Source organism: Euprymna scolopes, chromosome 4 (assembly GCF_053919585.1).
Source record: "Euprymna scolopes isolate OS-2025 chromosome 4, ASM5391958v1, whole genome shotgun sequence".
In the NCBI taxonomy this organism is placed as follows: domain Eukaryota; kingdom Metazoa; phylum Mollusca; class Cephalopoda; order Sepiida; family Sepiolidae; genus Euprymna; species Euprymna scolopes.
This window is the reverse complement of record NC_136485.1, coordinates 56571834-56584387: the sequence shown is the minus strand read 5'-3', so window position 1 is coordinate 56584387 and position 12554 is coordinate 56571834. Positions and strand designations below refer to the sequence as shown.

The window sequence follows — 12554 nt, the reverse complement described above, 5'->3', positions numbered from 1 at the left end:
TAGAAAATTTTGGAATTTAGGGGTAAAAGTTAACCATTCGTGCAATAGCAGACCAATTTGGAAGGTTATTAAGGCAGTGCACACTTTTTTGAGCAGCTCAAATGATTATTTAAAAAACAATGCAGGAGTTTTCCAAAAAGTATTAGCTCTACAATGGGGAGAAGAATTCCCCGGTGTGTAAAATCCAACCCTGGTATAGTCAGTAACAATACAAACTGGAAATAAGTATGTAGTTTCAATATATTTTTAAACAGCAATGGGTCGAAAAAAAAAGGAAGCAGAAACAGAAATCAAAGTTGTTAAAAGGGCATAAAGAAGCGAGAACATAATCTATACATAAAAGCGAAAATGTATGTATGTATGTTTGTATGTCTGCATGAAGAAGCGAGAACATAATTTTCAAATAAAGTATCAAATGTGGGCCCATGAAGGGAATACTGTTTTGTTATCAGATGAGAAAAAAATTGAATCGTGATGGTCGAGTTGACCTTCAATTTTACTCGCATGATGCAAAAAATCTTTCAATTGCTTTTTCTACCAGAGCTAATGGAGTAGGAGGAGGAGTACTAGAGATGATATGGAATGCCCTGTCCTCTGCTGGTACTATGGAGTTGCAAATTGTTGAAGGCAGAATGAATGCATCTGGTTAATCAAACATGCTTAGATATACATAGCTTAGGAATGAAGGTAGACATGTATTGTTGCGAGAACTGAATATATCAGCAAGATGATGCACCCATCCACAAAGATCGTATTTTAATAAGGTGTTTAATGGATGAAGATATCGCGGTTTTTTAATGGTAAGCGTGTTTTTAATGGTAAACGTGTTTTTTTTTACATAGGCATCACCATCTATCAAGGCCCAAACGCCACTCGAAGATAAGGGTTAAAGAGTGTACAGTAGTCAATTGGAAAATATAGTAACCGTTAGTAATGGAAATTCTGTAAATTTGTTAACTTAAGTGGAATGGTTCATCAAGAATTTGTTTACGTTGGACTTGAAGACAAACATATTGTAGCCAGCTGGAAATCAAGCAAACAGTCCCACGGCGTGCAGTTCTAAGAAAGAACTTTGTTTCATGGAATCTACGTTTAAGTTTAGGCACAGATAAAGAATAGGGGAAATTATTGATAGTGTTTTCAGCTAGACGAGTGTTTCTTGTGAAAGTTTGGCGAGGGGGACCATAGATTGGAGCTCAGTTGGGTACTTGCCATGAAAATAACGATAAAGCAGAGACATGCTCAAAACATCTCTTCTGTGAGAAAGAGGCTGCAGGGAAGAGAAAAGGATATCCTCTACGAGGCTACGAAGTCTATTTTGAACTTTATCAAGGCAGGACAAGTCCTTTCTAGCAGCTCCTACCCAGATGTGGCAACATTACTCCATCCTTGGACGTAGCTGGCTCTTATATAGATAGAGAATTGCATCAGCAATTATTTAAAATTTGTGGGGATATTTTTGCAAATAACAAGGAATATGATTCCATTAAAGATTTTATTAAAGCAATATTCCGTGCACGGCGAAGTATGTGTACTGATTACTTTAAAAAGCCTTGTCCCTAGCACGAAAGACAGAATTTGTGAATTTTTTTATTAATAACGGCGGCGCTACACGCAATCGTAGAAAATATTTATGAATAAATTTGTTTTAGAAACATTTACAGGATGGAGCGATAACATTTGTCGCCATAAAGGAAACAATACTACAGCTTTATTTTAAAACTTTTATTGAAAATAACAATCCAGATAACGTGATTATGTAGCAGAGCTCTTCAATGTAGCCGCCTTCAGCCTCAATCACAGTCTCGATACGGGTTCGGAACTGGGAGCATGTCTTTTCCACAAGCGCCGACATGGGCTCGGCGAATACTCGGTGGATTGCGACATTTAGGCTGGCTTTGGTATTGTGGGAGGTCATGTTGGTGATGTTTTCGACGTATGATCAAACGAAGTAGTCCAGTGGATTCCAGTTAGGGAAAAGAGGGGGCCGGTGAAAGAAGGGTGCAATACCGTAGCACTCCTTTGAAACCTAGCCTGGTTCTTTTTTTTTTTGTACTTGTGAACCGGCGATGTGTCATGCTGCAACACTCAGAGTCAACCTGCAGCCACCTGATTGCACCAGAGGATCACAACATTCTTCACCAGATCCAGGTACACATTGGGGTTCACTTTCAAGCCGACTTAGAAGATATGAGGTGGCATGATGTGTCTCTCACTTAAAACCACACCAAAAAACATAACCGTGGCCGGAAACTTCGTTGAGCTGTGCTTTCAAGCGTTGAACCGCCGGACTTTGCATTTTGAGGATGCTGGCAATGGTTTTGTTACCATAACTTGGATAGGTAGAGAGCATGAGTTGTACAGCGGCGCATCTTCGATCTCACCTGTTGGACATTGTGTCACTTTCAGACATGATAGAAGGCTCCTATCGCTCTTGGGATTTATACAGAACTGGCCAACTAGTAGGTTGTCTGCAACAAAAAAAGAACCGGTTTTCATCAAACGGAAATGGAATCATGTCGTCTTTTCTAGGGCGTCAATTTTATCGCTCCAGGCTGTACTAGTATGTTCCTAAACTTGTATCCATTCATTCTAGTTGATTTTACTTTAAAATTTTTAATAGTTTCATCTTCTAAATTTTATTATATTTTCTTATATTTACTAATTTAAATAACTGGGTATCGTTTTAAAAAACAAGATATAGTTTTTGTAGTTCAAAATAAATAGAAACATCGATTTTTAGTTTGTTTCTAAAGAAAAGATCAGTACTGGGTAATCTCCAAAAATACTGTTAGGGCTTAAAACATGGCCGCCAGAAGAGTCAACAAAAAACTGCGAATAAAATATATAAAACTCGTAATTTCTGTTTTTAAAGTGGGTTGTCAATTTACTTTATGAAATATACTTCCAAAATAAACTATTACAGTCGTTTAAAACATAATAGAAGTATTATTTTTTTTTTTAAAAAAACAATGTTTACAAAATGTCTACGCACGTATTATTTTTTATTTTTTAAAAACAATGTTTACAAAATGTCTACGCACGTTCGTAGACATTTTGTAAACATTGTTTTTAAAAAATAAAAAAATAATACTTCTATTATGTTTTAAACGACTGTAATAGTTTATTTTGGAAGTATATTTCATAAAGAAAATTGACAACCCACTTTAAAAACAGAAATTACGAGTTTTATATATTTTATTCGCAGTTTTTTGTTGACTCTTCTGGCGGCCATGTTGTAAGCCCTAACGGTATTTTTGGAGATTACCCAGTACTGTATATTAAAGCATATTTTATAATCGGGCAAAGCTGGGCACTCTCTGTTAGTTGTAAATAACTGTTTGAAATATTTTTTCAGGAGATGTGCTTTTTTTTTTATTTTTAAGTTAAGAACTCTACTTGTCATATTCCATCTTGACGTCATTTAAAAAAAATGATGACGTGTATAAATGAACTTTGACGAAAGTCCAACGCTGAATCATTACGCGTTTAACAAAATCCAGGGTGACGTTAATTTGTTCTATTCGTTTTGCTGTGTTTTTAAAAAGGAGGCTTTGCTTAAATGGGAAATTCTACCAGTATGAACAACCATTTCGAACCATCGATTGCTAAAAACGGACAAGAGAACGAATTCAACAATAACAGAAATATTTCACAAGGTTTGTTCATAAAGCATTTGTAAATCGAATGTTTAGAATGGCTTATGATAGACGTTTTTTTATTTTCATTAATATTTGTTTTATGTACAAACGGGACGAGTCACCACCTATTAAGGCCCATAGGTCAATAAAAGATAGGTTAGTTATTTTTGTTTTACGGCATATCAACCTTTTTCAGGTTAATGCCGAATCTAGTTATTTTAAGGAAGGATTTTTAATGGAGTATTTTTTTTTAAAGTCGGATTCTGTTTAACCCATAGATGGGACCCTAACAGGTACTACCATTCGGGTCAGAGTGGACCTGGGAGCAATGACAATTAAAGGGTGGCTCCACACTCCCCAAGGCTCGCAAGGTAGGGCCTCACCATCGGATATAGTTTTAGGTCATATCCAGGACCCTAAAAGATAGGGGTTACTTATTTAGTGGAAGGTATGACAACAACTTGGTGATTGCTAATATTTTTGAAATTGGACATAATTTGATTATTTGAGAAGACAGCTCAATAAGAATATGTTTATATCGGATTTGAAAACGGTCTCGTTGTAATCAACTGGTAAGCATTCCCGTGATGTTCTGTTCTACAAACAGTACTTCTTGGAAAGAAACTTTGCCCATGGAAGTTCAGTTTAGGTTTTTATATACAGGGGGGGCAACATTATTTAGTGGCTGTAGCTGGATTTGTTTATGTCGTGAATACAAGATGAGAGTGGGAGTCGATAGATTTGAGCTCAATCAAACACTTTTGGAAATAACGATAAAATAAAGAAATACTAACAAGCTACCTTTGGTGAGCAAGAGCTTATTGAAAAGAATGGACATGCCCCATTAGATTTGAAAATCAATTTTGAACTCTAAATACTCAAAGAAACATTACAACTATTAGAGTGATTGAATCGACACATATAAAATACTTGATATCTAAGAATTAAACTAAAACTTGTTTACTAGTGGAATCAATAAGATAAGATTAGAATCAAATTATTTGTATTATAATATATGGACTATTTTCGATTATTTCCAGACAATCATTTCCTCACACCTGAGGCTATCTCTATAAACCAACTATCAATCAACGTATTGAATGATGTCTGCTGTATACTGCTATATTATCCATGCATGTGATTGCATTCTTACATGTGTGTATCAACAAAAGCGTCTATCATGGTCTGACTTGTCTATCTAATGGTCTCCATCAATTCGCTGTTTTAATATCTCATTGCAATACAGCTTCTTATTCCAGTAGCTTTTTTCTAAGAACTGCAAACTTGTTGAATTCTTTTCTTGTCGACGGTTTTAACCTTACTTTTAACCTTGTTTTTCAAGACCAAGGTCAATAGGTATCTCCTGTTTTTGCGATAATCATCTTTAGTTCTTGTTGGCTTCTTATATTAAGTGGCTTCACGCCTTGTGTAGAGCTATTTCCAGTACTTGTACAGTTTAATCAAGACATCAAAAAATGAAAATATCCAAAAAAGGGTTATATTGTACGTATCAGTTATGGAATGAAGTTCTCCGAAAAAAAAAATTCACTTAATTTGATTAAGTAGTTTTTTTTAATTTTTTTATTTTTTACAGTGAAAAAAGAACAACAATTTCTTATGATACCAAGCAAAAGGTAATCATGTTTACATTTTTAGCAAGAAAAGCTAGTATTAAAGGTGGGGGTGTCGGCGCTTTAAACTGAGTTATTCCCCCGTGGCGTGTTACCTCCATTGCTCTCTCATAAAAACGTGTTTCTCCGCTGCAAAAAAAAAAAAAAAAAAAAACACAGTAAAAAAAAACAAAAAAAAAAAAAAACTACTCGATCAAATTAAGAGAATTTTTTTTTTCGGGGATCTTCAGTCCAAAACGGATACATACAATATAACCTTTTTTCGATATTTTCATTTTTGAATGTCTTCATTAAACTGTACAAGTACCCAATTTCCATAAAAACTTTACTTTATCTATCTTGTTTTTTTTTTTAGCAACAGTCGGGTAGAAGACTTAAGTGATTCGCACTTGTATTCTCATTATCGCTTGCGTTGAACATTAACCCCTCAATCTCCAATAGACCGCCACTTATTACTTTTCTAATATAATATTTAGGAGCATTAAACCTTCATTGCTATAGACGTGTACATTTACTACTTATCAATCTAAATTACTACTTAATACTTATGACTAAATATATATATATATATATATATATATATATATATATATATATATATATATAATTTATTTTTTTTTAATTAAATTTTTTTTTTTACATAAGCGTCACCACTTATCAAGGCCGATAGGCCACTCAAGGATAAGGGTTAAAGAGTGTAGAGTAGTCAAAAGGACAATATAGTAATCGAAGTTCGGTAAATTTGTTAACTTAAGTCGAACGGCTCATCAGAAACTTGTTCACGTTGGACTTGAAGACAACCATATAATAGACAGCTGGAAAGCAGGAAAATGGAAGACAATTCCACAGGCGTGCAGTTCTAAGAAAGAAGCTTTGATCATGGAATCTATGTTTAGGTTTAGGCACAGATAAAGAGTGCGGAAAATTATTGATAATGTTTTCAGCTAGTCTAGTGTTTCTTGTGAAAGTTTGGCGAAGGGGGGCCATAGATTGAAGCTCAGTCGAACACTTTCCATGAAAATAACGATAAAGGAGAGACAAACTCGCAACATCTCTTCTGTGAGATAGAGGTTGCAGCGAAGAGAAAAGGACATCTCCCACCAGGCCACGAAGTCTATTTTGAACCCTATCAAGGCAGGACAAGTCTTTTCTAGCAACTCCTGCCCATATGTGGCAACAGTATTCCATCCTTGGACGTATCTGGCTCTTATATAGATAGAGAATTGCATCAGAAGTGAGATATCTACTGGATCGATAGAAGGATCCTACCATTTTTCCAGCGGCCTTGGCAACAGATTTGATGTACGTATTCCATTTAAGATCAGGAGTAAAGGTCAAGCCCAGAAGCCTGTCAAAACTTGAGGCCTCCCCAAGACGAGAGCCATTCATTTTAATTGATGCCAGATGGGGATCAGAACGTTGATGATTTAAAGACAGAAGCTTGGTTTTAGATGCATTAAAAGTAACCAGCCACTCCTTTCCCCATTGTACAACGTGATCAAGATCAGAGGAGAGAGAAGCGGAGAGAACTTGGTCGTTTACTGTCTTAGATGTGCTACCATAGATGGTAGTGTCGTCAGCAAAAATATCTACGAATGATGTAAGGATGTGATTTGGAAGATCATTAATGTAGATCAGGAAAAGAGTTGGGCCCAGGATCGACCCCTGAGGGACTCCAGCATTTATACTGTGAGCTTCTGATGTTTGCCCATCAACTACTACTCTTATGAACCTATAAGAGAGAAATGATTTAATAACTGAGAAGACATTTCCAGCTATACCATAGCTGGAGATCTTGTGAAGTAAACCTTTATGCCATACCCTATCAAAGGCCTTTCATATGTCAAGAGCAATTGCCCTAGAAAGGTTGCTTCTGTCGAGAGATTCGCTAATCCTATGAGATATAACTGTAAGCACATCTGCTGTAGATCTAGCAAAACGGAAACCATATTGAGTGTCACTAAGAAGGTTATATTTGCTGAGATGGTTGATTACTTCTCTATTTAACACAGATTCCAGCAACTTACTCATGACGCACAGGAGACTTATTGGCCTGTACTGAGAGGGGGATGAGCGATCATCTGAATTCTTAAATACAGGGCATACTGATGAGATTTTCCAGAGTGATGGGAAGCAATTCTCCTTAAGACAACGTTTAAACAGTTTTGTAAGTATGGGTGCTAGTTCTGGTTGAAGTTTTTTGAGTACTATAATTGGAATACCGTCAGGGCCGGTTGCTTTACTGGAATCAAGGTTTTTGATTAGCTTGGCAACATCACATACAGATATTTGTATATCACATAGTGTGTTTTCTCATACAGGAGGAAATATTGGGGGTTGGCGGCCATGGTCGCAAAGGGTAGAATTGGCTGCAAAGTTCTTGGCAAAGAGTTTGGCTTTGTCTGATGCTGACGAGATGACCTCTGGTCTATTGATGATAGTTGGGATAGAGTAGACGCTTCTGTTCAGGATTCTGTTTACTATTTGTCAAAACTGGTGGGAACTAAGCCGCTGCTCAGCTACTTTGGACTTGACGGACTGAGCATACAACTCTCTTGCGTTCTTTATTACTTTCTTACAATGGTTGCTGGCAGTCCTGAAAGCAGCTTTTGTTTCCATACATCTATTACTTTGGAAGCAGTGAAAAAAGTGATTTCTGTGCGCAATAGCAGCAGCACATTCTGGAGAAAACCATGGCTGGCTGTTAGGTTTTTGCTGAAACTTTTTCGAGGGTATAAAATTGTCTATACCTACAATTAACCATTCTGTCAAGTCTGATACTATAGACGACACATCCTTTTTAAACAAGGAACGCTGAGGAAGATCCGATATAAATGTACGGAAACTACCCAGTACGCCATAGTGTATCGATATATACTGTACGATGGAGAGGTACGTCTGAGGACTTATTACATTTCATTTTTATCTTAATTGATACAACTGAGTGATCGGAAGATCCAAGAGGAGACAGAACGGAAACTGAACATAGTTCAGGGCAAGTTGTGAGAAAAAGGTCTAGGAGACTTGCATACTGGCCTCATTGTCGGGCACACGGGTGGGTTCCTGAACAATCTGAGTGAGGTCATAAGCAATGGAGAAATCATGACAGAACCTCCCTTCATCATCGGTCTTGTTTGAGTGGGTCAACCATTCGACGTTGTGAACATTGAAGTCTCCACATACGTGAATGTTAGCTGAAGGATAAGTAGAAAGGACTTGGTCAATTTTCTCAGATATGCTTTGAAAGATAGTAACTCCGCTGTTGTGGGGGCGATAGAGAGTAAATATAAATGCAGTAGTGTGAGCTAAAGCAACCCGGAAGCACATATAGGGTAAGTTAGGATCTTCCCTGGAGATGTCCCTCCCACATGGAAAGCCATCTTTTATATAGGTACATATTCCATGCCCATGGCGATCTTGGGGGTCAGATTTGAAAGTTAGGTAAGAGTATCCTTTAATTACGAACTCATTTAGGGAAATAGTCCGTCCAATTCCAATTTCGCTTAAAAATAAAAGGTCTGGTTTAGTCTCCTGTAATTGGGCTTCAACCTCTGGAAGGTTAGAACGTAGACCCCTGATGTTGGAGAAGGAGACATGGTAGTGGGGGTCTACGTTGGAAGTTTCAGATCCGGGTTTAATCGTGTATTTTTTATTGAAACTTGTCATGATGGAATTTTTGAGTTTGTGGACTAGGTCGTCAGACTTGCTTAGAGCAGGACAGAGAGGGGAAACAAAGAGAGAAAAGTAACGAAGAATTTCTTTTCGTAGCATATGATAAGGTAAAGCCGTAACAATTGCCCACTAGTATGGCATCAAGAGGCCCCACCAGAAACTACTGTATGGTCCAGAATAGATTCACCAAATGGCAATACAGCAGCCCCAGTACTTTGCGTCTGCTGATAGGACAGCCTCCTTAGTGGTTAATCTAAGCTTCGGGTCCCTGACTATCAGGCGGATAACGTCAGCCCAGATAAAACGTTTACCTCCAGCACCCTTACTAGTGACATGGCTACAAGGATAGAAAAAGAACAGAAAATTTCCGCCATCTCTGTCGACTGTTCATGCAAAATACTGCCAACCTAGAATACAGAGGACTGAGTGACAAATAAAAAGAAGCGAGAGTAATGGGAGCTGCCGACAACACTTCCACAAAACGTTCTCTACTCTCCTTTAAAAAAAATCGATTAAGTATTGTAAAAGTTCAACTGGCGTGTTTTTAAAGGGGACGTATGGTGATAGATTCACCTCTAACAAATTAACAATGAATACAATTTCCTAATCTGTCCATGCAATCAACATGGTAGATATAATAAACATTTATGACCAGAAAACGCTATTATAAAATAAAACAATCAGGAGATAAAAATATAAATTAAGTACTGAAATAGAATGTAGTTATTAATATTAGAAATTAAACATAAAAATTAAAATACACTTATCTCGAACACGCATTCGTCTCCAGAGTGCAAACTGATTTGAAAAGACTTTTAGCTTTAATATCAGCGTCCCAAAAGACTTATTTATTTATTTTATTTTATTTTTTAATTAACCGTTAAAACAAAAACGTGATCGCTTTCTGAATTTTTGCGAGTGACGTTTAAGAAATTGCGATATAAGAGAACAGTGAGGGGTGGGGTCTTCTGAAATTCAACTAGTGCCGTTATAAGTAAATTCAACATAAAATGAAAAAAACAGAAATATACTATATATATATATATATATATATATATATATATATATAAACTCTCTCCTGACTAGTAGGAATTGTCACTTCCTGCACTGATGATTGCAAAAGCATTAAACACTAGTGTCTGTACGTATAAAATAATTGTTTATAATTTTTAGCCCCTTTAAGAGAATAAACTTTAAGAAAAGTCTGGAAAGTGAAAACAAAAACTACAGACAACGAGCATTATGCCACGTTCATGATTTCCACTCGTTTGAACCCTTTCGATTGTCTACTGCTGTAGCAGTATCAGAATTTTGGGGGAATTTTTGACACCCCTAACAGAAAACTGCGATTAAAATATAGAAAACTCGTAATTTCTCTTTCTAAAGTGGGTTATTTATTTTCTTTATAGAATATGCTTCCAAAATAAACTATTTAAGTTGTTTAAAAAATAATAGAAATATTATTTTTCATTGTTTAAAAAACATTGTTTACAAAGTGCGTGCGTGCGTTATGGGAAGCCATTTTGTTACGTAATGAAATCAATTGATTTTTATGAGATGAATATTTTTCAATTTTTAAACTTTAAAAATATATCAAAATTTTTCTATTCGTTCAATTGTTACGTTTTTTTCAGGGTGAATGTAAAATTTTATGCTCTTTCCGATAAACTAAATATAATATTTTAGACAAACGTTGTTTTATAAATTCACCCCCCCATTTTGGAATGTCTATGAGAAATTTAATAATTAATTTTGCTTGAAACGTTTTATATATCACAAATTGAAGATAAAACATGAATAAATAAAATACTCAAATTTAAAACAACAAAAAATATCACTTATCTGGTAATTTACCGGTAAAGTCCAAAATTTAAATCCTTCGTTTTTCGATAACCACGTGTTATTTTATTTTTTTTTTTTTTTACGTGGAAGCTTAATTTTTGTTTAGAATGTTCCAGTAATTAATAGTCGATCAGTTTATATAATTATATTTAAATCCTGGTTTCCTTTTTTTCGATATATAAAAAAAAAGACGAATTCGGATTATGCAGATGTATAGTATAATAAAAAAAAATATTCAGGTATTTCTTTAAGATATTAAAAAAAGAAAAATACCAATGAACATCTGCGTCATATAGTAATTCGTGTTATTGAAAAAATGAAAACTATCAGATTTTTTCTACGATAGCGTCAAGGCACAATAATAAAAAAAACGAACAAGTTATCTCCCTTAAGTCAGGCAAAAACACCGTCCACGAAGGCCACGCGTTGACCCGACATTCAGCATTCTTCGGAGCAGACGTTCAGACGTATTTACTAGTTTTTAAAGAATTTTATTGGAATAATGGTGAGTTTTTTTGTTTTTTTTTACTACCCGTATTTTTTAACTTTCTGTAACTGATGAGAAAGTTGTATTTAGATTTTATTTTGACTTTTTAAACTTTATTTGAGTAAAAAACATTAATTTTTCAGGTAAGTTCACTTTATCGCCGAAAATGTTTCGGCGATAAAAAGTTACGTTTGTATTACTAGTGTCTCTGTCTGTACACATTGATTAAAAAGAAAGTGGTCTAAAAACAAAAATATAGCAAATAAATGTTATCAAAGGCAAGATAAAATATAAAAAACTCGTAATTTCTATTTTTAAAGTGGGTTTATTTTCTTTCTGGAATATACTTCCAGAACTTATAAAGTGAGTTGAGAAATTCGAAAAAGTTGTCCCAAAACAAATATAGAACAAAAAATGTAAAAAAAAAAAATATTGCAAACTTTCTATCATGTTTTATACATCTGTCCAAGGAAATTTAGATTTTCTTATTTTATTGTTAAAAAAAATTGAACCCAAACCTTTTATTCTGAATTCAAACTGTCTGCTGGAAAAATGTATTTTCTTGTAAAAAAAAAAATTATTGCAAACTTTCCATCATGTTTTATAAATCTGTCCAAGGAAATTTAGATTTTCTTATTTTATTGTTAAAAAAAATTGAATCCAAACCTTTTATTCTGAATTCAAACTGTCTGCTAGAAAAATTTATTTTCTTGTAAAAAAAAAAAAAGACAAATATTGAAAAACTTTTTATTCTGGAATTTAAATCTGTCTAAAGAGAATTTATATTTTCTTATTTTGTTTTTAATAAAATTATTTAAACTTTTATTCTGATTTCAAAATGTACGCTGGAAAATTTTATTTATTTTCTTGTTTTAAAGACATTTGCAAACTTATCTTAATTTGTTCCCACTGAATTTAAAATAAACTCAATTTCTTATTTCAATAAATGCAAATGGAATTTCTTTGTCTTTCTGCTTAATTTCTCACATCTTTGAAGAATTTATAAGAAATTATTTGATTAAAATCTTACTGACATTGCAAAATAGGAAATGTCAATCCTAAAGTGTTACCTTCGTTTATTTTATACAAAACGGAATAAAAAACTTATATTATAAAGAAGACGTGTTTTGGTTTGTTATTATTGTTATTATTACATTAAATATTTGTTTAATCATATATTGTAAATATGAAGAATTCCACACTTTATTCAATATAATCCAATATCGAAATTATTAAGGTTTCTGAATAAGTGGGTTTTTTTACACTTATAGGCCTCCGTAC

The 12554-nt window shown here is 34.5% G+C and overlaps 1 protein-coding gene across 3 annotated transcripts in view; it reads left to right on the top strand.

The window, feature by feature from the left end:
- The first annotated feature begins 3386 nt into the window (after positions 1-3386).
- LOC145267297 (uncharacterized) overlaps positions 3387-12554 on the top strand; it is a 94253-nt gene continuing 85085 nt past the window's right edge. The window contains exon 1 of one of the 3 annotated variants that reach the window (XM_080123293.1): positions 3387-3659. In XM_080123293.1, coding sequence (XP_079979419.1) covers positions 3563-3659 — 97 coding nt within the window. In that variant the 5' untranslated portion in view covers positions 3387-3562. The remainder of the gene's footprint in view (positions 3660-12554) is intronic. The other 2 variants (XM_080123291.1, XM_080123292.1) reach the window with 2 other exon arrangements.